At 52.4% G+C, this 27,605-nt stretch overlaps 1 protein-coding gene across 1 annotated transcript; it reads right to left on the minus strand.

Moving 5' to 3' along the window:
- On the minus strand, window positions 1–26,331 carry KASH5 (KASH domain containing 5). The gene is made up of 18 exons (XM_038753009.1): window positions 26,244–26,331; window positions 21,592–21,733; window positions 17,673–17,774; window positions 17,250–17,430; window positions 16,824–16,888; window positions 12,780–12,846; window positions 10,566–10,727; window positions 9,818–9,935; window positions 9,271–9,321; window positions 6,552–6,629; window positions 5,758–5,814; window positions 5,504–5,563; window positions 5,294–5,358; window positions 4,749–4,824; window positions 4,035–4,133; window positions 3,036–3,109; window positions 947–1,066; window positions 1–210 (listed from the first exon to the last, which is right to left on the minus strand). The coding sequence occupies exons 2-18, from the start codon at window positions 21,608–21,610 to the stop codon at window positions 57–59; spliced, it is 1,548 nt and encodes a 515-aa protein (XP_038608937.1). The 5' UTR covers window positions 21,611–21,733; window positions 26,244–26,331; the 3' UTR covers window positions 1–56.
- Window positions 26,332–27,605: the final 1,274 nt, after the last annotated feature.

Here is a 27,605-nt window from a genome sequence, read left to right on the forward strand (position 1 = left end):
CAACCAAGTTTTATTCCAGCCGGAGCCACCGGAGCCCTGGGGTGTCACGGGCCCGCTCACACTGGGGGAGGCTGCAGATAGTGCAGCTGCAGGTGGGGCCAGGCCGGCCTCCTGGGTGGGGCCGGGGTCCTGGGCAGCGAAAGGAGCAGCAGCGACAGCAGCAGCAGGAACAGAAGCAGCAGGCCTAGGAGCGGAGGCTGGGGCGAGGCCCTGTACGAGGGGTCGGAGGGGAACAGGGGTCACCTTGTCCCACTCCCTGCCTCTGCGCCCGCCCCGTCGCTCGCCCTTGAGCCCGGCCCCTCCTCTCCGGTCACGTTTCCCCGTAGCCGCCCACCCTCGTCCTCTTGCCGGAGAGGTCCGTTGTGAAGCCTGATCTAAATTAATTAATTAATGATGGCATTTATTAAGTGCTTACTATGTGCAAATCACTGTTCTAAGCGCTGGGGAGGTTACAAAGTGATCAGGTTGTGCCACGGGGGGCTCACAGTCTTAATCCCCATTTTACAGATGAGGGAACTGAGGCCCAGAGAAGTTAAGTGACTTGCCCAAAGTCGCACAGCTGACAATTGGTGGAGCCAGGATTTGAACTCATGACCTCTGACTCTAAAGCCCAGGCTCTCTCCACTCAGCCACACTGCTTCTAAACCCGCCTCACTGCAGACAGGGTGTTTGTGGGCACAGATATGGGGGAACTGAGGTGGTGCCCCAAATCTACTGGCTTTCCTCACGCTCACGCCCACAATGGGGAAATTCTTTCCAGAGTCTACCTTAAATCCTCCTTGTTGTAATGCCAATCCAAGTGGGTGAGATGGGAGGGGGTTTCTCTCCATCCTGGATAATCTCCTGCCCCACCCTGAGATCCTGCTGCTGTGAAGTCTGCTTGGGGATGACAACTGTCTATCCCGGGAGGTCCTCCCCATTCCCTCTGGCTGACTGGCCTTCCTACCTGTGGTCCGGAGGGGCCTGGGGGTCGGGATGAAGCTGCTTCCAGGTCCTCCGCCTCACTGGGGCCACTTGGTTTTGTACCGGCACTAAGGGCCCGGTCAGGGCTGGGCTTTCCGTGTCTCTGGGAGGAGGGGAGAGAAGTTGGGAGAAAGACTTCAGTGGGTTCGACACTGGGATTCTCTCTGTCCTGTCTCTCCCTGGCCCCCTCAGGTAGAGCCTTGCCCCACCCGGCTAGGGGGTGGTAAGCCTGTGTTTATGGAGCTGGGTTCGTTGGCACCGGGGAAACCAGATCTAACCTAGATCCTTCCTGCTGCAGCACCAGCACGTTTCCCTGCCTTTGCCTAATGGGGGTACTGGGGGTTGGGAGGCAGCAGGGCAGGTCATGGCTCGATCCCCGTCCACACCTGAGGGTTCTCTTGGATGGTCTCCCTGGGTGGGCCTGGGTCTGGATGGAAGGTTTTCTTGAGATATGTGTGTGGGTGTGTGACTGTGACTGAATGCCTCTGAATATGTGCGTGTGTGCGTGCGCCTGAACCATTGTTTCTCACTCGTAGTTGGGACCTCAATGGAGTCTAGAGGAATCCTGGGGGAGGAGAATAAGGAGGAGGAAGAGAAGAGGAAGAGGGGTAGAGAGAGCGAGAGAGAGAGAGAGAGAGAGAGAGAGTGTGTGTGTGTGTGTGTGTGTGTGTGTGTGTGTATTTCTCAACAGCTGTTTGGCGGTGACAAATGGTAAACCAGAATGTTCTCCTTCTTCCTTCCCTCCTTCTCTGCCACCCACCCACTTCTCCCTCCCATCTTTTCTTCTGTCTTTTCCACGCATGAAAATCTGCTGCGATTTTGAAAGGGAACAAACAGAGCAGGAGACAGGGGAGTGTTGGGTCCTTTAGGTTTGGGCAGGGCTGGCAGCGTGGGGGGGGATGGAGGATCAGGAGGATGGGCCCTCTCAGCTTTGGAAGTCCTGGGTTGGGGGAGGCCAAGGCGGGTTGTGGGGACAATGCCTGGGAAGGGGGGAAAGGGGTATCTGGGCTCCGGGAGGGTGATAGGTATGGGAGGGAAGGAACTGTGGAATTGTTGGGGGGCGGGGGTAGCTGTGGTTTGTGAGGGGGAGCTGGGGAGTGGGGCTGAGCCTTGGCAGGAGTTGCGGTAAAGGGAATTTGATGACCAGAACTGTTAGACCTTTCTTCTCCACACCTGGAGTTCACACTCCCTCCTCCTTCCTGGAATTGGACTCCTTCACCTGCACTGATGCAGTATCACCCTGCCCCTCCTCCCACCCTTCTGCCAGTTGGCCCTGCCCCTCCTCCTGCCCCCGTGCCAGCTGACCCTACCACATCTTAGGCCTTGGTGGAGTGACGGCCTTCTTGGAGAGATCTCTGTGGAAGGAGACAGCTGGGGCCCAGCTTTCCCAAAGTCCAGAGTTACTCCATGACTCTACCCCGAATCACTGTTGCTGCGGGGCTGTGGGGAGTCCCTCTCCCCCACAGCCTCCTCCTCCAGGGTCCCCAGACCCCCAACCATTCACCCTTCATCCAATAACTCCTCTTCCACTTGGGCCCAGCCTCCCTGGGCCATTTCCCCCTCCCCTCTTCACTCTCTTCAGCCTGTGGCACCCCTCTCTCCCCCCACCTCCCCCGGCACACCACTCCTCACTCTACCCTCTCTCTCCCACACCCCTGCCCCCCCCCCCCCCAGCTCTCCTGAGGACCCAGGCGGGGGCTCTCTGGGTCGTGAATCTTCCCCGCCCAGCTCCGGGCCCTGTGGGGACTCAGACCTCTCATCACCCCCGGGCTCAGACGTCAGTAGCCGTGGCTCCGTCTCGATGGTCTCTCCCCCGCCCCACTGGCCGCTCCTTCTCTCTAATGAGGTTGCAGGGACAGGAGCTAATTGGGACTGTCTGGGAGAAGGTAGGGGGTGGCGCGGGGGAACTGAGCTGCAGAGAGCGGGCCCCTGGACAGACTGGCATGGAGACCTCTCAGCCTGGAAGTGAGAGCTGAGGGCTGGCAGGGGTGGGGATGCCTGGGTCGCTGAAGGAAGGAAGCTGTCTGGCCCTGGGAGGAGAGGAGGGGCCTTGGTTCCAGGGGATGGATTACCTTCTTGTCTCCTCGGGGCCCACGGCTTCGGGGTGAGACGTTGTTCTCCCCTCTTGGTCTCCCTGCTCCAGAGACTGGGAAAGGTGCAAATGGAAAGATCGTGGGCCTGAGAGTCGGGAAACCTCCCTTCTAGACCTGTGATGGTGGGCAAGTCACTGAATCCCTCTTTGCCTCATTTTCCTCTTTAAAATGGGGATAAGATGACCCTTCTTATCGCTCAATCATATTTACCGAGTGCTTACCGTGTGCAGGGCGCTGTACTGAACGCATAAGAGAGTACAACAGAACAGAGTCGGTAGACACGTTCCCTGCCCACAAGGGTGTAGGGGGTGAAGCAGACGTTAATATAAATAGATGAATTACGGATATGCACATCCCATATGGGACAGGGACCATGCTTGATTGGATTATCCTGTATCTTCTTCAGTGCTTAGCACAGTGCTGCGGGTTGCTTTAAGCCCTGGATAAATCTCATAACTAATTAATTTATCGATTGAAAACTCTCATCCCCTTGGGGTGAGCCCTGCCTATGTACTGGCTGGTCTCTCCCTGCCTGGCCCCCAGAGGACTGTCTTCCTTCCTGGCCAATTCCCAAGATCTGAGATGGCTCTAGGACCTCCCTCGCTCGTCCTCTTCCCAAGCCTCCCATTCATCGCTGCCCTGGCCCCCTAATGGACCCCCAGCCAGCCATGCCCCCAGGCCCTTCAACCTTCTCCCCATCGGCCAGCCAAGCCGGTTGGTTCCTTTATTGGGGGCCCCGTCCCCCGCTCCCCGGAACTCTGGCCGGCTGCTGGGGAGCAGCCTGTTGTTCCCAGCTGCCACCACGCTCCCCACACCGCCGGCTCCCCCTCCGCCCCCATCTGTGCCACCCGAGACGGACGGCACTGGGCAGAGTGTGGGCAGGGTGCCACCTGAAGCTGATCATCCCCAGAGGCCTGGGGCTACTCCTCCCTGGAGCGTGGGGGCATGCTGGAAATCGCCGGGGGACAATTAGCTCACCAGCTCCTCTTCACTGAAGTCTCCCGCCTTGGCTGGCTTGGAGGGCGTCCCGTCGGGCAGCGCCCCGCACAGTGGGCTGGGCAGCTCCAGCTCCAGGCTCTGTAGGGCCGAGCAGAGGAGGGGGGCTGAGGTGAGGGCGGGCAGTCGGCCTGGGGTGAGGACTAGAGCTAAGGCCACAGGGGATAAAAGGTCAGGGCTTGGGGATGGGGCTAGTACACTATGAGGTTGGAGTTGGGTGGGGCGGTAGGAAGTTGGGGATGGGTTGGAGGCAGGGCTGGGGGAATAATAATCATAATTATGGTGTTTGTTAAGCACTGCCTATGTGCCACCCACTGCTGTAAGCGCTGGGGTAGATACAAATTAGTCAGGTTGAACATAGTCCCTGTCCAACACGGGGCTTACAGTCTTAATCCCTATTTTACAGATGAGGGAACTGAAACACAGAGAAGTGAAATATCATGCCCAAGGTCACACAGCAGACAAGCATCAGAGCCGGGATCAGACTCTTGACTTTCTGATTCCCGGGCCCATGCTCTTTCCACTGTGCCATGTGGAGAAGAAGGAAGGGACGGGGCTGGGGGAAGAGGGCAGGGGCGGGGCTGGAGAGGAAGAAAGGGAGGCAGCTGGGGCAGGATAAGGCTGGGATAGGAGGGCAGGGATGGAGCTCGGGTAGGGAGAGATAGAGAGAGGGTCAAGGACAATGGTGTGGCTTACCAACTGGGTGGCTTCGATCTCCAAGAACATGGACTGTGGGGCTCTCTCTCCCACCTCTGGTGGGTCCCTCGTCCAGCTAGGCCACAAACCGGATAGCCCCCAGGTCAGTCTCAGGGCCTGCTGGGGTTTAACTTGCTCCTCCCTTGCTTCCCGCATCAGTCAGGGTGGCCTGAGTCCCAATCCCAAAGCTTCTCCACCAGCGACTCTCCCCTAGAATTTCTCCTCCTCTTCCAGCAACGAGTTCTTCCTGGTGTCTAGCCTCTAGACTGCACGCTCGTTGCAGGCAGGGGATGTGCCTGTTTATTGTTGTATTGTACTCCCCCAAGCGCTTAGTACAGTGTTCTGCACTCAGTAAGAGCTCAATAAATGTGATCAGATGAAGGAATGAATAACCTCGGTCCCTCGGGCTGCAGTGATCATGGGAGCAGCTTGGGGAGGGCGGATCTGCCTCTCACCTCCCAACCCGGGACCCCATCCCCCTCGCGCTTCCCATCCCCTCTTTCCTTCCCCCTCCTAACTCCTCTCTTCCTCCGACCAGCACTCACCTCTCCACGCCTCCCTGACTCAGGAGGAGTTTTTCTTCTAGGTGGCCAATCTCGGACTTCAATTCCTAGGATGAAGGAGGGAGCCGACCCCGCTATCCCCCGGAGCCCTGGTGGAGTCCAGCTTGGGCTCCGACCATCCCCTCCTCTCCCATGACAGGGGAGGCTGAGAGAGGGGGATGGGTAGAAAGGGGGATGGGGGGTGGTGACTACCTGGATTGTAGCTCGATACTGCTCCACAGTTTCCGTTAGATCTTCTGTCTGGCTTGTTCTCTGGGAACACAGAATCGGGAAGCGGACGGGGGTGGGGCTCGGGGCTCTGAGGGGAACCGGAGGGTTGGGACAACGGAGTCTCAGGGGAGAGTGAGACCTGGAAGCTGGGACGTGGGGCAGGATGCCTCTGGTGGGAGTCGGGGGCTGGAGGCCGATGTTTCTGAGGGAGTAGAGCTAGGAGAAAGGGCACTCACCTCCAAGAGGACGCTGTCTCTGTGGCAGATGAGGGTCTGGTACTCACACAGCTGGCGCTAGGGGAAGGGAAGAGAATTTCCACCTGCCCTTGCTACCCCCTCCTTTCCCAGACTGTGTGGCAGCCAACCCCGACCACTCCCCACTAAAATCCCTTGGGGCGGAGATGCCCCCGGGGCCCAGTGATTTTTGCCCTTCCAGCCTGGGAAAGTCCTCGCTTATGTCTAACATAAATCGGACTTGCTGTGATGTCAGAATCAAGGGGGTTGAGGTCCTGGAGGAATCCCTCATCTTGTGAGGTCTCTGGAGAACAAGTAACTAGTACCTATCCTGTTCTCCGACAGGTGGACAGGTGGGAAGTTCCCCCCAGGGAATAAGGAGAATCCCTTCCTGGCAGAGATGATCCTGCCTTGTCAGGGTGGGGGAAAAGGGAGAAATGGATTCCTGGGGAAGGCGAGTCACCTTTCCCAGGGTATCCAGGGGCTCCTCACTTCCCCCTCCACCTCTTCCCTCCCAGCTCCTCTCTCCCTCTTCTCCCCTCCCTCAGCCAGGAGCACTTCTGGCTCCTCTAAAGGAGAGCCAAGAAATGGGGCTGCAGGATCTGAGAAAGACTTCCTTCCTGGTGGATCTATGCGGGAGATGCTGGGACAAGAGGACCGAGGTGGCTTTCGGGAAGGGACCACTGAGGGCCCACGAAGGAGAGCCCCATCCCGCTCCAGCCCAAAGGCTTCAGCCTGGAGGCAGAGGGACAGATATTGTGGCCCCTCTTGGCCCCCAAGAGGGAGAGGATAGGTACCTTCAGAGCCATCCTCTCGGCGGCCAGCAACTCGCTCTTCATCTTCACTCCCTCTTGCTCTGCCAGTAGTTTCCCATTCTGGAAAAAAGTGGGCCAGAGGCGATGCGGGGCCAGTTCCAGGGCTAGATGACTGCACTGAATCTTAAGAGCCCAACCTTTCCCTCCTTGCCAGGGTCTACCCTAATATGAATAACTGGGGTCTTTACTAAGCACTTATTAAGACTAGGGGTAGATTTGGTAGGTCCAAGACAAACTGACTGGCCACAGTCCCCATCCCATATGAGGCTCACTATCTAAGAGGCAGGGAGAACTGGGGTCTGATCCCTATTTTGCTTTCTTTTACAGATGAGGAAACTGAAGTCGTGTTCAGCAGGCTAGTGGCGGAGCCAGGATTAGAACCCAGGGGTCCTGATTCCTCGGCCTGGGGTCTTCCCACTAGGTCCCACTGCTTCTCACGCTGCTTCCTTGAGTCATGACCCCACACCCTGCTGGTGCTGTTGGTTCTAGACAACCAGGGAGTCAGAAGACCCGGGTTTTAGTCCCGGCTCCATCTGTCTGTGCGATCTTGGGAAAGTCACTTCATTTCTCTGTGCCTCACCTGTAAAATGGGGATTGAGACCGTGAGCCCCATGTGGGACCGGGATCGTGTCTGACTCGATTATCTGATATCTACCCCAGCACTTAGTACAGTGCCTGGAACATAGTAAGCGCTTAGCAAACACCACAGTTATTATCATTACTGGCATTATTCTTATTATTATTAGGCAGAGAAGAGAGGCCTAGGCGGCCAGCCCTCGTCCAGAAAACCTCCTCCATCACTCCCCTATTCCCACTTCACTTTTCCTCTGGCTCTCTCCACATCCCCTCTTCCCATTCTATCATCCAACCCCCCTTGCCCATCCATTTCCCTCTCACTCTCCTCCCAACTTGCTCTTCCCTCCTACCTCCCCTTCCCCCTACCCCTGCCACTCCACGCACACCCCTGTTCGCTGGCTCAGTGGCTCTGGCCTCCTCCAGCAGCTCAGGTTTCCAGAGAAGGGCAAAGTGTCCCGGATATCTGCAGAGGCGGTTTCTTCCCCTCTTTCCCTTTTCACTCTCTCTCCCTCCATGGGGCCAGGAGGGGAGGGAGGCCAAGAAGGGAGGGAGGGGGAGTTATTAGAGAGGAATTGGAGAATGTCCAGAAGGGAAAAGAGCGGAGGAGGTGGGAGGAGGAAAGGGGAAAACACTAAATGGAAGAGGTATGCAGGGACATAAACACTGCAGAGGTAGGGCAAGGGAGAGTCAAAGAACTGAGAAAGACAGAGACAGGCTTAGAGGGGGGTCACAGGGACAGAGCGATACAGAGAGATACAGAGACAAGGACACTCAAAGAGTCACTTAACTTCTCTGTGCCTCAGTTTCCTCAACTGGAAAACAGGGATTAAATCTTACTCCTTCTTCTTTAGATTGTGACCAACCTGATTACCTTGTATCTATTTAGAACAGTGCTTTACACATAGTGATAATAACAGTAATAATGATAATGACGGCATTTATTAAGCGCTTACTATGTGCAAAGCACTGTTCTAAGCGCTGGGGAGGTTACAAGGTGATCAGGTTGTCCCACGGGGGGCTCACGGTCTTCATCCCCATTTGATAGATGAGGTAACTGAGGCACAGAGAAGTGAAGTGACTTGGCCAAAGTCACACAGCTGACAATTGGCGGAGTGGGGATTTGAACCCATGACGTCTCACTCCAAAGCCTGTGGTCTTTCCACTGAGCCACGCACTTTAGAAGTACCATTAAAAAGGGAGAGAGAGAGATGCAGAGAGAGATGCGGTCTAGATTGTAAACTCACTAGATTGGAAACTCCTTGAGGATAGGAAGTGTGTCTACCAACTCTTGAATGATTGAGACAATCAATCAATGGTATTTACTGAGTGTTTACTGTGTGCATGGCACTGTAATAAGCTCTTGGGAGAGGATGACAGAGTTAATAGACATGATCCCTGCCCACAAGGAGCTTGCAGTCTAGTGAGGGAGACAGACATTACAATAAATGACAGATGGGGGAAATGGCAGAGCATAAGTCTGTGGCAGGGTATAAGGACAGAGACAGATATTCATTCATTCAATTGCATTTGCTGAGTGCTTACTAGGTGCAGAGCACTGTACTAAACGCTTGGGAGAAAGCAGCAGACACAAGGAGTAGAGGCAGGAAGAGTTGAAGGAGGGGAATACCTGTCCATTTTCCCCGATCTTCCTGTCTCCCTCCCTGTTCTAAGCAAAATCAGAGAGGCTGACCATTTTTTCTAGGATCACCCAGCGGCAGGGGGGGAGACAGTCTCTGATCAACCAATGGTATTTATTGAGCCCTTATTGTGGGCAGTTCACTGTACTAAGCGCTTGGGAAAGGACAATACAACCTAGTTGGTAGGCATGATCCCTGCCCACAGGAGCTTCCGGTCTTCAGTCAGTCGTATTTACTGAGCGCTTACTGGGTGCACAGCACCGTACTAAGCCCTTGGGAGAGTACAATATAACACAACAGACACATTTCCTGCCCTCAAAGAGCTTACAGTCTAAAGGGTGCAGTTAAATGGTCCAGAACACATTCCTAATTTCAAATCCAGAGCTTGCCAACGATTCCAGAGGACAGAAAAAATTTCCAGAAGGAGAAGCATTAAAATATAATTTGTCCCAGCCCACGAGTGGGAGCTTTCCCTGGGTCCAACTCACCTGCTCCCGGAGCGTCTCCACCTCGGCCACAAACTGCTGCTGCTCTCTTTCCTGCAGTGGAGAGGATGGAGGGTAGACTGAAGGAGCGGGGCAACGGGAGGGGGAAAGCAATCTTTCTACACAGAAACCAGTCTCCCTTCCTCTGGATATGGGGTCTGTCTCAGTGGGGTGCACGGTGGGGAGGGAGGGAAGGCAGAGCAGACCATAGGGAGAACTGTCCATGTGGATGGTGAGGATGAAGAGAGGACCAATGAGGGTTTCTCAGGAGAGGAACATTTCCTCAGTGAAGGAGGAAGGTCTCTGCCAGGCTGGGGATTAGCTCATCAGCTCCATTCATAATTGGCACTTGCTAAAGGGTCGCAGAGGGGAGAGAGACATGACAAGCAGAGAAGTAACAGGAGATGGAGAGGAAAAAAAGAGGTGCGGGGGGCTTTGGAGGGAGAGACAGAGGCTGGGAGGCAGGATTCTTGGGGCATTGAAGGGCTTGGGCACTGGTCGGAGAGAGAGGACCCTGGGTGAATCCAGGTGTCCCTCCTATTCCACTCACCGAGTGCCGGGCTTGGGCCTGCAGGCCTCGATTCTCTTCCTGTAGGCTCTTGGCCAGAGATTTCATGTCTTCCAGTTCCTCGTCCCGGTACTTGGCCACTTGGAGGGCCTGCTGGGAGCTAAGGGAGAGACGAGGCAAACAGAGATGGGGAGAGTCAGAGAGTCCCAGACAGACAGAGAGAGGGACGGGTGAAGTGAGTGAGAGGCAAAGAAGGGGCGAGGCAGCAGAGAGCAGAGACGGAGCTGGGAGAGTAAGGTGGAGGGTGGGGGAGACAGGTGCACAGAGATGGGGAGGGCGACGGAAATAATAGTAATAATAGTAATGACTCTGGTATCTGTTAAGCGCTTACTATGTGCCAGGCACTGTACTAGGTACTGGGGTGGATACAAGCACATTGGGTTGGACAAAGTCCCTGTCCCATGTGAGGTGCACAATCTCAATCCCCATTTTACAGATGAGGTAGCCGAGGCACAGGGAAGTGAAGCGACTTGCCCAAGGCCACACAGCAACAAGTGGCGGAGCTGGGATTAACTGATCCAGAAGCCATTGAGGCGGGGTGGGAAAGAGACAGGATGAGACACAGGAGAGGGGCAGGGAGGGGGCCGGGATTGGAGACAGAGGTAGGGAGCATGAGCAGGGGACAACAGGTGACCGGAGAAGGTCTGGGTCACCGCAAGGCTCAGGGCCAGGGGCTGGGGGGAGGGAGAGGAGGAGGGGGAGGGTCAGGGTCTCCTGGCCTGGTCTTCACCTCCTCAGTTTCTTCTCCAGGGTGGAGATCTCCTCACCCAGCCGGGCCCCGACTTCCTCTGCAACCTCCACTGCCCTTTGTAACTTCTCATTCTCCCCCACGAGTCTTCGGTTGTTGAACTCCAGGTCTTCAATGCTGCTCCGGAGCTCGGCCTCATTTGGGCTGGGTGTGGGGAGAGACGAGAGGGGTTTGGGGGAAGGTCATCAGCTCCAATCCCCTGCCTCGGGAGTCCCCTGCCCTGCCCCTCTCCCCAGGGAACCTGGCTCAATCACTTTTCCCTTGTGGAAAAGAGAGGATGGAGGACCTTCTGGGTGGGCTGTAAACGAGTTTGCCTCCGACCCTTAAGCTGTGAGTCCCAGGGACGAGGACTCTGTCTGCCTTGATCATCTGGTATCTCTCCCAGCACTTAGTTTAGGGCTTGGCACATAGTAAGTACCACAACTAATATTATTAGCTTAAGTGACTTGCCCAAGGTCACACAGCAGACCAGAAGCAAAAGAAAGACCAAGGTATCCAGATAGACTCCTAGGGTCATGTTCTTTCTTAAGCCAAGCTGCCCTGCTGAAATACAGCCAGAGGCAGGGAGAGATCCAGAGACACATAGGCAGTGAGAGAGGAACAAAGAGAAACACACACAGAATGAGAGAGAGAGAGAGAGAGAGACAGAGAGAGAGATGAAGTGAGACAGAGATATGGAGAAAGGGATGTGAAGACCAGTGAAGAGGCAGGGGGAGTGAATAAATGAACAATGACTTAAGTTTGTAGTTTTGTGTTTTTACTGGCATCCGTTAAGTGCTTACTATGTTCCAGGCAGCGTATTAAGTGCTGCAGTAGATAGATACAACTAATTAGGTTAAATACAGTCTATCCTGACATGGAGCTCACTGTCGTAATCTCCATTTTACAGATGCAGGAACTGAGGCCCAGAGAAGTGAAATGACTTACCCAAGGTCACACAGCAGACAAGTGGCAGTCGGGATTAGAACCCAGGTCCTTCTGACTCTCAGGCCCTTGTTCTTGTTCTACCCACTAGGCCATAATGCTTCCCAGTGGTATTTGTTATGGGCTTATTATGTGCCAGGCACTGTACTAAGCACTGGGATACATACAAGGTTGTCGGATTGGGCACAGTCCCTGTTCCTCCCGGGGTTCGCAGGCTTAATCCCCATTTTACAGGTGAGGTAACTGAGGGACAGAGGAGGTAGGGACTGTCTCTACATGTTGCCAACTTGTGCTTCCCAAGCATTTAGTACAGTGCTCTGCACACAGTAAGCGCTCAATAAATACGATTGATTGATTAATAATAACGATGGCATTTGTTAAGCGCTTACTATGTGCAAAGCACTGTTCTAAGCACTAGGGAGGATACAAGGTGTTCAGGTTGTCCCTCATGGGGCTCACAGTCTTAATCCCCATTTTACAGATGAGGTAACTGAGGCACACAGAAGTGAAGTGACTCGCCCAAAGCGGCAGGGCCGGAATTTGAACCCATGACCTCTGACTCCCAAGACCTTGCTCTTTCCACTGAGCCATGCTGCTTCTCATGAGCCACGCTGGGTCACCCAGCAGATGAGTGGTGGAGCCCAGATTAGAACAAGGTCCTTCTTACTCCCAGGGCCATGCTAGTTTAATCCTCTGATCTCCCAGGGAGGCAGGAGGGGAAGAGAGAGGGGGTGTAAAGGCCTGGGTCCATATTCTCCCCTTCCCCACCCTCACTGCTTCTCTAACTCAGCCAGCTTTCCCTCTCCCTCCCCAGTTTCTGCTTCTCTCTCTCCCCACCCCTCAGCCTGAAGCCTAGCCACTCTTCTTCTTGCTTCCCTCAGACAGGTTACCCCATCAGTGGTATTTATTGAGTGCTTACTGTGTGCAGAACACTCTATTAAACGCTTGGGAGAGGACAATACAACAGCCTCATGTTCCCTGCCCACGAGGTGCTTACGGTCTAGAAGGGGAGTTAGACATTAAAAGAAATTACGGATCTGTGCCTAAGTGCTGAGGGGTGGGCTTGTATCTACCCCAGTGCCTTCCTGGAGGTGAGACCAAGACCCATTAAACACAGAAGGGATGATGGTTTCGCTGGTGCCCTGGGTGGCAATTTGGGCTTGCTGGTGCCCCGGGTGTCGGGCCACACAGGCTCGTGGCTGGTAGGGAGGAGGGGACGAGAGACTCTGAAAGTGGGGGAGTGCCTGAATTGGGGAGGGGGGTCTAACTTACGATGCAGCTCTGAGGTCTTCTCCACCATAACTCTCCAGTTGGGCAATGTCTGAATGATTCAGAGTCCCTGGAATGACAGTGAGAGAGTGAGAGAGAGCGAGAGAGAGAGATATGAATTTTTCCGTTACACCCCATACAACATGAAACCCTACATTCAAGCCTGGGGAGCCTAAGGCTAAAGAAAGGGCCTGGGAAAAGGGGCAAAGGGAAGGGAGGACCCAAGTGGCTTTTATGTCCCGGGACAGGGGAAATAGGCAGAGGCTGGCAGTACAGGCTAGAAGATTGTGAAGGAAGAGGGAGACCTCAGTTCCAATAGAACCCTTAAGCGGGAGGGACTCGGGGCAGACTGACAGAAAACAGAAGGAACTTTCCAATCATGGGAGAGCCAGGGCAGGAAAATGTCCTCTCCAAAAGATCTATCGGGAACCCCCCACCCTCTGCTACCAAACTCCCTGATAATTCTTATCTGGCAGTCCGAGAGGCACAGGTCTTGCTTTAGGAAGGATTTCCCCCTCAACATTCCCAACCAAATCCTTTTAGGTCTTCTCCTGATTAGGCAACGAGCAATCTCTGTTTATTTTACTTGTACATATTTACTATTCTATTTATTTTGTTAATGATGTGCATTTAGCTTTAATTCTATTCTGACGACTTGACACTTGAAGGACTTGAAGGATTTCCCCCTCATCATTCCCAACCAAATCCTTGTAGGCCTTCTCCTGATTAGGCAACGAGCAATCTCTGTTTATTTTACCTGTACATATTTACTATTCTATTTATTTTGTTAATGATGTGCATTTAGCTTTAATTCTATTCTGACGACTTGACACCTGTCCACATGTTTTGTTTTGCTGTCTGCCCCTTCTAGACTGTGAGCCCACTGTCTCTATATGTCGCCGACCTGTACTTCCCAAGCGCTTAGTCCAGTGCGCTGCACACAGTAAGCGCTCAATAAATACGATTGACTGAATCTCCGCTTGAGGCGGGGGAAGAGATGAAATGAGATTTGAAAGGTCTTGACTGAGGGAAATACTTCAAAGAGGAAGGTCCCTGAGGAGGGCAACGGAGAGCCAAGGAACGGAAGGCAACATCAGTGGAGACCAGACGTCGGGGGTCTCTGTCCGCCCCCGACCGAGGCCTGTACGGCCATTTGGGAGTTGTTTATTTGGCGGCCCCAGATCCCGGTAGTCCTCCTCCCCTCTCCGGGCCCATCCAGGTGAGCAGGACCAACTGAGCGCCGAGGTTGGGCCCTTATTGCGGTCATGGGTTCATATCCCGGCTCCACCTATTGTCAGCAGTGTGACTTTGGGCAAGTCACTTAATAATAATAATAATAATAATAATAATAATAATGGCATTTGTTAAGCGCTTACTATGTGCAAAGCACCGTTCTAAGCGCTGGGGAGGATACAGGGTGATTAAATTGTCCCACGTGGGGCTCACAGTCAATCCCCCTTTTACAGATGAGGTAACTGAGGCTCAGAGAAGTTAAGTGACTTGCCCAAGGTCACACAGCGGACATTTGGCGGAGCCGGGATTCGAACCCCTGACCTCTAGACTCCAAAGCCCGGGCTCTTTCTGCTGAGCTACGCTGCTTCTCTGTGCCTCAGTTCCCTGATCTGTAAAATGGGGATGAAGACGGTGAGTCCCACGTGGGACAACCTCATCACCTGGTATCCCCCAGCGCTTAGAACGGTGCTTTGCACATAGTAAGTGCTTAACAAATTATTATTATTATTATTATTATTATTATTATTATTATTATTATTATTATTAGACGAACCGTGGGTTCTGGCTCCCTCCGCTGGCAGTAAGGGACATTACGGGCGGCAGTCCCCCAGCCTGGCCCACCTCGTCCCCGCAAGCCCAGCTAGAGGTGGGCAGCAATGGCAGGAGAAGCCTAATCGGTCCTCAGGGACCATCTCCACAGAAGACACGGCCTCCTTTCAACTGGCACTTCCCCCCGACTCTCCTTTCCACCCTTCAGGCTCCCCTGGCCAAAGCGGTGACTTGGACAACTTGGAAGACGCCCCTTCCGTGGCAGGTTTCGGGGCTGCCGGAAAGGTGAAGGGAAGGTAAGACCAAGCAACGCTCTCCGAGGTCGGACAAGCGACCGCCCAGTACATGAATTCGGGCTGCCACTAGAATAGACTGTAATATCCTCGAGGGCGGGAATCGGGTCTACCAACTCTGAGAAGCAGCGTGGCTCTGTGGGAAGAGCCTGGGCTTTGGTTCAAATCCCGGCTCTGCCGCTTGTCAGCTGTGTGACTTTGGGCAAGTCATTTCACTTCTCTGTGCCTCAGTTCCCTCATCTGTAAAATGGGGATTAAGACTGTGAGCCCCCCGTGGGACAACCTGATCACCTTGTAACCTTCCCAGCGCTTAGAACAGTGCTTTGCACATAGTAAGCGCTTAATAAATGCCATCATTACTATTAACTCTGTTGGACTGAACTTTCTCAGGTGCTTAGTACAGTGCTCTGCCCACAACAAGCTCTTAATAAACACCACTGTTGGTGACACTGACACTGTGAACCTACAGGGACAGGTGCCCTGTCATTCGTCACTTTTGTCCCCCCCAAATACTTAACTTTTTCCTCCACTATTCTGTCCCAAATTTATCCAAACTTTTCTTGAACCCCTCGATATTTTCCGCTTGCGTACCTTTGCTCCTGTCACATTCCATGTTGACCTCACCCTGTGTGAAAAGGTGCTTCCTATTGTTTGTTTTTTAAACTTACTACTTTCAGGTTTGGATATAAGAAGCTTTGTGGCCTCTTGGAAAGAGCCTGGGCCTGGGAATCTGAGGTCCTGAGTTCTAATATCTGGCTTGCCACTTACAGGCTGTGTGACTTTGGGCAAGTCACTTAACTTCTCTTTGCCTCAGTTCCCTCATCTGGAAAATAGGGATTCAATACTTGTTTTCCCTCCTACTTAGCCTGCGAGCTCCATTTGGGACCTGTTGATCTTTTATCTACTCCAGCACTTTTAGTACAGTGCTTGGCATGTAGTAAGTGCTTAACAAAAACCACGGTTATTATCATTATTATTATGATTATTATTATTATGAGAATCTAAGAAAGGATGAGATCTTCCTGGTTCTGTCTCTTGTCTGCTATGCCTTTGGGCAAATCACTTCACTTCTCTGTGCCTCAGTAACCTCATCTGAAAAATGGAGATTGAGACTGATTTTCCAGCCTGATTAGCTTGTACCGGGCTTAGCAGAGTGCTCAATAGAGTGCCCGGCACATAGTAAACGCTTCAATATCATTTTTTCAAAAAAAGATAACACTGAACTAGGCAATGACTCAAAAAAGGGCTCCAGTTCTGCTTTTTTTTTTTGGATTTGATAAGAACTGATCAGTCCTCAGCCTCTTTGATGGACTGTGCCTAGAAGGTTGAGAGGAGGGCAGGTCCTGAGATATCCAAAGACATGGGAAGGCCCTAGGGGAATCCCATACTGGTTCTGGAGAAAGACTGGGAGAAATCAAGACAAAACCAGAAGTTGATCAGAGTTCAGGAGTGCTTCAGACTTGGAAAGAACAAGATGGAGACACAGAAACAGAGATTCAGGACAGAGGACATGGGGAAAAGAGAGAGAGAGAGACTGGGGTGGATTCAAGCAAACTGGGTTAGACGCAGTCCCTGTCCCACGTGGGGCTCAGTCTCAATCCCCGTTTTACAGATGAGGGAACTGAGAACTGAGAGGATAAAAAACTGAAGAGATAGAAAGGCAGAGAACAGAGATACTGACATAAAAAGAGAGGAAGAGGCAAAGAACTAGAGTTTGAAGGAGATACCATGAAAGGAGGAGCTGGTGTCCCAGATGAAGAGCCTGGGGATGGGGGCAAGATCCAAGAACAGATCCTTCATGGGGAGTCGAGAGGGTTACCCAGAAGCAAGAAAAAGGATCCTGATAGGCTGTTTCCCTGAGAGGGAGGAGGTGAGGCAGAAGTGGATTTTTCAGCTTCTCGGCCCTCCTTCCAGGCTCCTGAATTATTGAGCGGCCTATATTTAGATGCGGCCCGGGCTCCGGCTCTCTCACCAGATGGCAGGAGGTCAGTGGAGACCGTGGCTCCCTCCTCTGCCTCCTCGGCGTGCTCGGGCCCCCTGCGGAAGACAGCAGAGGGGAGATCAATCCTGCTCCCCTAGAAGGGAGGGGATGTGTGGGGGGGCGGGGGGAGTAGGGGGGACAGGGTTGGGGAAGGCAGGGCTGCCACAGGGAGAAAGAAGGAGGGTGGCTGACCCCCATGGGAGGGCGCGGCAGGGCCATATGGTGTGGCTGTGGGGCCAGATGGAGGGCGGAGGAGGAGGGGGACTGGAGCCAGGGGAACCGGTCGAGGCGCAGATGTGGAGGGAGAAGTGAGGTAGGAAACGGGGGACCGCTGGAGAGGGGGGCAGGGCAGAGAGGGCCTGGGGCTGAGGTTCCGGGGGACGGAGGGCCAGGCCCGTAGGTAGGGGCTGGGCTCACCTGTACTGCTGGCAGTAGGAGATCCAGTCCCCGGTGACGGCGAGGAAGGTCCGAAGGTCGACAGAGGCCCCCTTTCGCTCGGGGTCCAGCTGGCTGGCCAGAGACTGCAGCCGGGCGTCCCCGGCGCCCTGCCCGGACACGGCCTCGATGTATGACAGGATCTGAGCCACGGGAACCTTTCCTGCAGACCCACCACCGAGTCAGGGCCACCCTCCGGCCCCCCCGCCCCCAAGGGCTCCCGACCCCCTTCTCTGTCTCAGCAGGTTCCCCGGCCTCTGCTCCCACAGTGTCCCCAATCCCCTGTCCTCCTCCCCACCCCCACCCCTAGTGATTCTAGGCCCTGCTCTCTCCCCACACCTCACACTCTCTCTCACTCCCCGGGGGTTCCCGCCCCCCGCCGCCTCCTTCCCCTGGAGCCGGTACCTGTCTTTTCCAGGTCACACGCTCTGAATGTGGAGATGAGCACCTGCTCCTCCAGGCTGACAGGGCTCCCCAGCGCATCACATGGCCTACGTCTGGGAATCACTACAGAAAGGAGAAGAAGGGTCTTGACAGCGTGTGGCTGAAGCATGAGGGACCCCCTTTAGGGACACAACGTCCCTCGCCTTTTCCCTCCGACCTCTTCATCCCCCTGCAGGTTGGCTTGACCTCTCTTGCCTTCGTCTTGACCCCAGTGAAGAGGCGGCTTCTCCAAAAGAGGCCCCCTCTCCCCTTCACCTTGCCTTCAGTCTAACCTCTCTCCCTCTCACTGTATTTTCCTCTGCCTCCCTTGCCCAACACTTTTTCAGACCCAACACCTCTCAGTCCCGTCCCATTTCCCTAGCTGGGTCTCCTGAGCCCCGAGTCCTTCCGATGCCACAAGGGTCAAAAGCGCACTCGACCCTTTCCTATGGTAAGGCAGCAAGGCCTAGTGGACAGAACCCGGGCCTGGGTGTCAAAAGGTCATGGGTTCTAATCCCGGCTCTACCTCTTGTCTGCTATAGGACCTTGGACAAGTCACTTCACTTCTCTGTGCCTCCGTGACCTCATCTGTAAAATGGGGGTTGAGACTGTGAGCCCCACGTGGGACAGGGACTGTGTCCAACCCGATTTGCTTGTATCTACGCCTATACTTAGCACAGTACCTGACACAGAGTATGCGCTTAACACATACCAGAATTGGTATTATCCTTATCATCAGATCGCGGGGCTCACATGTTGACTCTAAGGGGATGACTTTGCAGATGCTGGTGGAGTGTGTAGTCGAGCACGGTGGACAGGCCTCGGGCCTGAGGCTTCAGAACCAGGAACTCACGTGAAGGAGTCAGTTAGCCGGTGGTTTGCACGGCACTACCCGCAGACTCCCATTGCTACCAGTCAGTCTCCCACCAGGGCATGGAGGACCGTGCAACAGTAAGCGGGCAAGGGGGCAGCTCACTGTGACATGCCCGTGGAGGTTTGTTTTTTTTTTTAACCGGCAGGATCCAGCCAGGCCCAAGTAACCGCAGCCCAGTGAGAGGGCCAACGGTGGGGGTGGGGAGCAGGAGGGTTCCCCCATCCTACAGAAGGCCTGGAAAAGGTCTTGAGAGCTGGGACAAGGACAATCCGATAACGGATGCCGCCATCTCTGGTTTCACCCTCAGCCACTGTTTTCCTGCCATGCTCCACTCTCTCTCCCTCCATACTTGTGCCCTCTCCTCCCCACCCCCTTTCCCTCGCTCAGCGGCAAAAATGACCTCATCAGCATCTACGGGAGAGCGGAGGAGGAGCTGGGCTACTGTCCGGAGGAGGGGGTTCCCAAGCCTCCTCACCCATGTACTTTGCCCCGACTTCCTCTGTTCCCCACTCTCTCCGTAGCCCAAATTCTCCCGTTCCAGTTAGAATAAAATGAGGCCGTGGCTGCCGCAGAATCAGCTGGAAGGCAGGCCCAGTCCTCCTCGGCACTGGGATGAAGATGGGGGAGAGAACAGTTTCCTCTGCTGGATGAGATCAGATGAGGGAACTGAGGCCCAGAGAAGTTAAGTGACTTGCTCCAAGTCACGCAGCTGACAACTGGTGGAGCCGGGATTTGATTGTGGGAAGTTGGGAGGAATAGGGGCCAGCAGACCATCGCTCTGATTCCCTCCACTCTCCGGGGACCTGAGGGGACAGAAGGCCAGTTGGCAAGGAAGAGGCAGGTCTTCCGCTCATGGAGACGGGTCCCCTTTCTGGGAACGGGACACTTTCGCCATTCCACACGCTAAGGCAACAGCCTTGTTTCTAGGTCCTCCTCGCCCTCTTCTGGCCCTGACAAAATATACAGAAACAGAAGTGACTTAAGAAGCTCGGCTGGCTTCTCCATCTCCATCCCCAAAAGGACACAGGGAAAGGGCCAGGAAGATATGTGCTGGATGGGCATTACCAGACCACGAGCCAGACACTGCCAAAGGGGGTTTGGCTGTTGCTCCCCGCCCCACAATTCTGGTCCCAGACAGTGTGCTTGGATCCTGGCCCAAGAAAATAATAATAATAATAGCATTTGTTAAGCACTTACTAAGTGCAAAGCACTGCTCTAAGCGCTGGGGAGGTTACAAGGTGATCAGGTTGTCCCATCGGGGGCTCACAACCTCAATCCCCATTTGACAGATGAGGTAACTGAGGCACAGAGAAGTTAAGCGACTTCCCACAGCTGACAAGCGGCGGAGCTGGGATTGGAACCCATGACCTCTGACTCCAAAGCCCGTGTTCTTTCCACTGAGCCACGCTGCTTCTCTTGCTTCTCATAATGCTTCTCGTAATAATTATGGTATCCTATTTATTTTATTTTGTTAGTATGCTTGGTTTTGTTCTCTGTCTCCCCCTTTTAGACTGTGAGCCCACTGTTGGGTAGGGACTGTCTCTATATGTTGCCAATTTGTACTTCCCAAGCGCTTAGTACAGTGCTCTGCACATAGTAAGCACTCAATAAATACGATTGATTGATTGATTGATTTGTTAAGCGCTTACTATATGCCAAGCACTGTTCTGAGTGTTGGGATAGATACAAAGTAATCAGGTTGTCTCACGTGGGGCTCCCAGTCTTAATCCCCATTTTACAGATGAGGTCACTGAGGCACAGAGAAGTTGTGGCAGCGGCTTGCCCACACAGCAGACAAGTGGCGGAGTCGGGGTTAGAACCCTCGTCCTCTGACTCCCAAGCCCGGGCTCTAATGGACAGTGCCTGAAGCTGAGAATCAGGAGACCTGGTTTCTAAATCTGGCTCCACCATTTGCCTGCTGTGTGACCTTGGGCAATTTGCTTCTCTGTGCTTCAGTTTCCTCACCTGTAAAGTGGGGATTACAGTCCTATTCTATCTCTCTCACCTACATGGTGAGTCCCATGTGGGACAAGGACTGCGTCCGATCTGACTACCCTGTATCAGCCTAGCCAGTGCTTACGACAGTACTTGGCACATAGTAAACGCTTAACAAATACCACCACTATTACTATTACTGGCCCAAGCGGTCTACCTTGAATCTCTTCAAGGGGTTCTATGCCCATTGACGGCTCCCTGAGGTTTTCAGAGGGAGGCATCCATATAATTCCTGACCTGAGGATCACAGATTGGGTGATTCAGGGCCTCTGGGGGTTCCATTTCACGGGGCTGAAAATGTTTAAAATGGATGTCCCAGGAAACAGTGACTAACTGTCCTTGGGGTGCAGGGTTTGAAATGGTCTGTCCAGATTCAGGCTCTCCAAGATCAGACCTCCCTGCCCCTCCCAGTTACTTCAAACACAAATGAAATCAGATTAATCTTGGGCTGATCACAAATATAACCCTGTTCTCCCATACCGTTCTTGGGTTCTCCCTCTTGCTGACAGTTAGCCATACAGGAGTTGCTTGACGCTTCTCCTGGAGTCACTTTCCCCACCGACCTCTCCTGTCCCCCCTCGGCGTGGAAAGAGCATCGGCCTGTGAGCCAGAGGACCTGGGTTCTAATCCTGCCTCTGCCACTTGCCTAACGGGTAAATTGGACAAGTCACAACTTCTCTGGGCCTCAGTTTCCTCATCAGTAAAATGGGGATTCGATTCCTTTTCTGTGTCTAGAGACTGTGTCAGACCTGATTAACTTGTATTTTCCCCAGCGCTTGCTTAGAACAGTGATTGACACATAGTATGCACTGACGCTTAGAACAGTGCTCGGCGCTTAGAACAGTGCTTTGCACATAGTAAGCGCTTAATAAATGCCATTGTTATTATCAATACCACCATCATTATTATCGCTATTAACATTATTATTATTACTCTGCTTCTCCTTGTCCCTTCCACAGAAAGCCCACAGGCATGGAGACAGGAGGTTCATGGAGTGAATGTGTTTTGAAAATTCCTGGTGCCAACACATACTTCTTGGTGGCGGTTCCATTTCATCCAAATGCTGTTCAGCAGACTGTATGCTTGTCCAGTGATTTGGCTGTGACACGCTGGTTCACGAAGAGAAAGGAGCCGGCTGCCTTTGGGAAGAACTTGAGCTACTTCTTTCCCAATCCTAAAGCACATAGACAAATGATAAGTCAAAGGCAGATGTCAGTCTCAAAACTGGTTCCTCTAAAGCTCCCTATCTATGTCTCTTTCGCAATCTCCACAAAATGCTCCCCTTCCACTCTCCTAGAGAGGTGGAGAGACAAAAACAGACAGAGAGTGGAGCTTGGAGAGGCAATCTGAGAAACTCAGTGATGGGCAGAGAAACGGTGACAGACACCCAGAAGCAGAGAAACAAAGAAAGCAGCAGGAAGAGGAAAATCAGTCCATGGTATTTATTGAACGCTTACTACATGCAGAGCCCTGCGCTATGTGGTTGGGAGAGTACAATAAAACAGAATTAGAAACATTCTCTGACCATAATGAGCTTACAGTCTAGGGGGAATTTACAGTCCAGAGGGCCAGAAATGCAAAAATGGGGCAGAAAGAGGCACTTTGAGACAGAAACTATTATCAAAAATAGATGGACGGATGAGGAACGGTGGATTGTTGGACGGTTGAGAGAGGAGAGGCAGGTGGGAGAAGGTAGGAGCATTTGGGTAAATAGTGGTTGACAAAGCTAACTTGTAATAGTCCCCAAATGAGTTTTCAAGTCCTTTTTCCTTTTTTATTCTCTCTCCTGTCTCAGGGTCTCTTGGGAAGGGCAGGCAGGGGAAAAAAAAAGGGAAGCAAGCTCCCAACCTATTGCTGAAAGACAGTTTGGGTGGAGGAAGAAGTTGAAGTAGTCACACCTCCCACCGTCCTGGCCCATCTAAGCATTCATGCTGAATGCCAGGACAAAGGGAATATGGAAGCCTGCCCTAAAGTAGCATTTGTCAGCTTTATTTTGGGAGTATGAGGTAGAAGTGGAATAGATCTTAAGCCCAAGAGCCAATCACTGGAGTACAGCTCTTCCCTGCCAGGTTTTCAGCAGGTCCTACAAAAACAGGAGTCAATTCTGTATGTCTAACATTACCCCATTCACACGCTGAAAAATAATTGTGATACAGTATCCCTACTGATAGACAGCTATGGGAGGGGGTGAGTGGTAGTTGGAGACAAATTATATTAAAAGTTTTTCAACAGATTTTCCCTTTCTAATGATAGCCTCCATGGGCTGAAGTTCTGACTACCTGAAACAACTGCTCTTACCCTCCACGACTGCCATGAAAAATCTAATCTCTATGAGGTCATATTGGCTCCAAATGATTAAACTGTGCAGGTAATGGCATATACTGTACCATCTATCATTAAGATCATCATTAAGGCTCTGAGGTCCACAAGCCAACCTAGGCGAGGACTAGAAACTGTAGAAACAGTGTGGCTTAGTGGGAAGAACACGGGCTTGGGAGTCAGAGGTCATAGGTTCTAATCCCGGTTTTGCCCCTTGTCAGCTGTGTGACTTTGGGCAAGTCACTTAACTTCTCTGTGCCTCAGTTACCTCATCTGTAAAATGGGCATTAAGGCTGTGAGACCCACATGGGACAACCTGATTACCCTGTATCCACTCTATGGCTTAGAACAGTGCTTGGCACATAGTAAGCGCTTAACAAATGCCATTATTATTATTATTATTAATCCCAGCTAAACCACTTGTCGGCTGTGTGACTTTGGGCAAGTCACTTAACTTCTCTGTGCCTCAGTTACCTCATCTGTAAAATGGGCATTAAGACTATGAGCCCCATGTGGGACAACCTATATGCTGCCAACTTGTACTTTCCAAGTGCTTAGTACAGTGCTCTTGCACACAGTAAACACTCAATAAATACGACTGAATGAATGAATGAATGAACCTAATTACCTTGTATCTACTCTATGGCTTTTAACAGTGCTTGGCACATAGTAAACGCTTAACAAATGCCATCATTATTATTATTAATCCCAACTTCACCACTTGTCAGCTGCGTGACTTTGGGCAAGTCACTTAGCTTCTCTGTGCCTCAGCCATCTCACCTTTAAACAGGGGATGAAGACCGTGAGCCCCACGTGGGAACCACCTGTTGACCTTGTACCTACCTCAGCGCTTAGAACAGTGCTTGGCAACTAGTAAGTGAAGCAGCGTGGCTCAGTGGAAAGAGCACGGGCTTGGGAGTCAGAGGTCATGGGTTCGAGTCCCAGCTCTGCCACATGTCTGCTGTGTGACCTTGGGCAAGTCACTTAACTTCTCAGAGCCTCAGTTCCCTCATCCGTAAAATGGGGATTAAGACTGTGAGCCCCGGCCGGGAGACAGAGGAAGCCGTTGGGGCCAGATTAGGGAAAGAAGATAAACCAGCCAAGACATTTTCCCTCCATCATGGCTCAGTATGGAGGGCAGAAGAATCAACCGTGGGCTACACAATTCACCGCCACTGCAGAATCGCAGCCAGGGCACCTCCACTTGGATATCCTGCCAATTCCTCAAACTCAGTGTCTAAAACAGCACAGCTCATCTTCTACCCTAAAGCTACTCCTCCCAACCTCCCCAGCAGTGTGGCTCAGTGGAAAGAGCCCGGGCTTTGGAGTCAGAGGTCATGGGTTCAAATCCCAGCTCCGCCAATTGTCAGCTGTGTGACTCCGGGCAAGTCACTTCACTTCTCAGTTCCCTCATCTGTAAAATGGGGATGAAGACTGTGAGCCCCCCGTGGGACGACCTGATCACCTTGTAACCTACCCAGCGCTTAGAACAGTGCTTTGCACATAGTAAGCACTTAATAAATGCCATCATTATCAGCGCTTAGAACAGTACTTTGCACATAGTAGGCGCTTAATAAATGCCATCATCATCATCATCACGTGGGACCACCTGATCACCTTGTAACAACCACAATCACAATAATGGCATTTTATTAATAAAATGCCATTAATAAATTTATTAATGGCATTTATGCCATTATTGTTTTGTTATCATTATTGTACTGTTTTGTTTTGTTGTCTGTCTCCCCCTTCTAGGCTGAGCCCGTTGTTGGTTAGGGACCGTCTCTACATGTTGCCGACTTGCCATATTATGGCATTTATGGCATTTATTAATAAATGCCATTATTATTATTATTATTAAGCGCTTACTATGTGCAAAGCACTGTTCTAAGCACTGGGGAGGTTACAAGGTGATCAAGTTGTCCCACGGGGGCTCACAGTCTTAATCCCCATTTCACAGATGAGGTAACTGAGGCCCAGAGAAGTGAAGTGACTTGCCCAAAGTCACCCAGCTGACAATTGGCGGGGCTGGGATATGAACCCATGACCTCTGACTCCAAAGCCCGTGCTCTTTTCCACTGAGCCAGGAGAAATGCCCAGAAGGGAAGGGAAGGGAAGAGCCATGCTGCTTCTGCTTGTATCCCCCCCAGCGCTTGGAACAGTGCTTTGCACATAGTAAGCGCTTAACAAATGCTATCATCATCATCATCAAGTGCTTAACAAATGCCATCCTCATCGTCGACTGGAGCCTCCCTCAGAGGGCCCGAGCTCCTTGCGTTTGGGAGCCCTAGGCCTCTTGTTAGCTTTCCCTTAGGAAGGGGGCCGGGGAATAATAATAATAATGATAATGATGGCATTTATTAAGCGCTTACTCTGTGCAAAGCACTGTTCTAAGCGCTGGGGAGTTTACAAGGTGATCAGGTTGTCCTATGGGGGGCTCACAGTCTTAATCCCCATTTTCCAGATGAGGGAACTGAGGCCCAGAGAAGTGAAGTGACTTGCCCAAAGTCACCCAGCTGACAATTGGCGGAGCCGGGATTTGAACCCGTGAACTCTGACTCCAAAGCCCAGGCTCTTTCGGCGATCCCTAAACCTCGAGGTCGTGGGCTATGATGGAGCGTGGCTCAGTGGAAAGAGCACGGGCTTTGGAGTCAGAGGTCAAGGGTTCAAATCCCGCCTCCGCCACTTGTCAGCTGTGTGACTTTGGGCAAGTCACTTCTCTGTGCCTCAGTTCCCTCATCTGTAAAATGGAGATTAAGACTGTGAGCCCCCCGTGGGACAACCTGATCATCTTGTAACCTCCCCAGCGCTTAGAACGGTGCTTTGCACATAGTAAGCGCTTAATAAATGCTATCATTATTATGACGGGGTTTTGCAGCCATTTTGAGAAGGCTGATGGGCTTTTAATAATAATAATAATAATAATCATTTGGCATTTGTTAAGCGCTTACTATGTGCAAAGCACTGTTCTAAGCGCTGGGGAGGATACAGGGTGATCAGGTTGTCCCACGTGGGGCTCACAGTCTTAATCCCCATTTTACAGATGAGGTAACTGAGGCCCAGAGAAGTTGACTTGCCCAAGATCACACAGCAGACATGTGGCAGAGTTGGGATTCGAACCCATGACCTCTGACTCCAAAGCCCTTGCTCTTTCCACTGAGCCAAGCTGCTTCTCTTTTAGACTGTGAGCCCACTGTTGGGTAGGGATGGTCTCTCTATGTTGCCAGCTTGGACTTCCCAAGCGCTTAGTCCGGTGCTCTGCACACAGTAAGCGCTCAATAAATACGATTGATTGATTGATTGATTGATGGGCACGAGGGCTGTGAAGGTGGGGCCTGATCATCCAGAGCTGTGGAAATCGTTACCTCAGCGTTGCCACGGACGAGGAGGTGCGAAATGGCGGAGGGGGGGCGGGAGTTGCTCACGAGGCGCCGTTTTCCCGCCCAAAGGGAGCACGAGCTCGGACTCCCTTCTGCGCAGACTCCGTAACCACGCGCGCACGCGCCCGGCTCGTTGGCGCATGCGCTCTAGCTCTTCTCCCGCGCGCGCAAGGCGGGGGCCTCTTTTTCGCGCCTTCCTTCACGGCGCCCTTCATCATCATCATCATCATCAATCGACTTTATTGAGCGCTTACTGTGTGCAGAGCACTGTACTAAGCGCTTGGGAAGTCCAAGTTGGCAACATACAGAGACAGTCCCTACCCAACAGTGGGCTCACAGTCTAAAAGGGGGAGACGGAGAACAAAACCAAACAGACTAACAAAATAAAATAAATAGAATAGATATGGACAAGTAAAATAAATAAATAAATAGGGTAATAAATAGGTACAAACATATATACATATATACAGGTGCTGTGGGGAAGGGAAGGACGCGATGAAGCCGGGAAGGGGGGTGGGGTGGGAGTGGCCGTTAATGGCTGGCAGTTTGAAGACCGTTAGTGGGCCTCAAACAGTTCGCCCTTTTGGTCAACGTCCCCCATCCCCTCCGCCCTCCCTCCTTCCCCTCCCGTCCCCCTTGTAGACTGTGAGCCCACTGTTGGGTAGGGACTGTCTCTATATGTTGCCAACTTGGACTTCCCAAGCACTTAGTCCAGTGCTCTGCACACAGTAAGCGCTCAATAAATACGATTGATGATGATGATGATGATGATTCATTCAATTATATTTATTGAGTGCTTACTGTGTTTCCCCCGGGCCTTGAAGGCCCTCCCTCTGCCAATAATAATAATAATAATAATAATGGCATTTGTTAAGCGCTTACTACGTGCAAAGCACTGTTCTAAGCGCTGGGGGGGATACAGTGTGATCAAGGTGTCCCACGTAAGGCTCAGAGTCTTAATCCCCATTTTTACAGATGAGGTAACTGAGGCTCAGAGAAGTTAAGTGACTTGCCCATCCGCCAAGCCAGCTCTCTTCCTCCCTTCAAGGCCCTACTGAGAGCTCACCTCCTCAATCAATCAATCATATTTATTGAGCGCTTACTGTGTGCAGTGCACTGTACTAAGCGGTTATAATAATAGTGGTATTTGTTAAGCGCTTACTATGTGCCAAGCACTGTTCTAAGCGCTGGGGGGGGGATACAAGGTCATCAAGTTTGTCCCACGTGGGGCTCACAGTCTTAGTCCCCATTTTACAGATGAGGGAACTGAGGCCCAGAGAAGTGAAGTGACTTGCCCAAGGTCACACAGCTGACAAGTGGCGAGGTCGGGATTCAAACCCATGACCT

This window comes from Tachyglossus aculeatus, chromosome 10 (genome assembly GCF_015852505.1).
Source record: "Tachyglossus aculeatus isolate mTacAcu1 chromosome 10, mTacAcu1.pri, whole genome shotgun sequence".
In the NCBI taxonomy this organism is placed as follows: Eukaryota; Metazoa; Chordata; class Mammalia; order Monotremata; family Tachyglossidae; genus Tachyglossus; species Tachyglossus aculeatus.

What these genes read in the sequence shown, in the direction of transcription:
- KASH5 (XM_038753009.1), bottom strand. An exon ending in CTGGAGAAGAAACTGAGGAG is followed by an intron (nt 9,936 to 10,565) that starts GTGAAGACCAGG and finishes TCTCTCCCTTAG; the next exon opens with CTCCCAGCAGGCCCTCCAAG. An exon ending in AGATCGAAGCCACCCAGTTG is followed by an intron (nt 4,134 to 4,748) that starts GTAAGCCACACC and finishes TCGGCCCTACAG; the next exon opens with AGCCTGGAGCTGGAGCTGCC.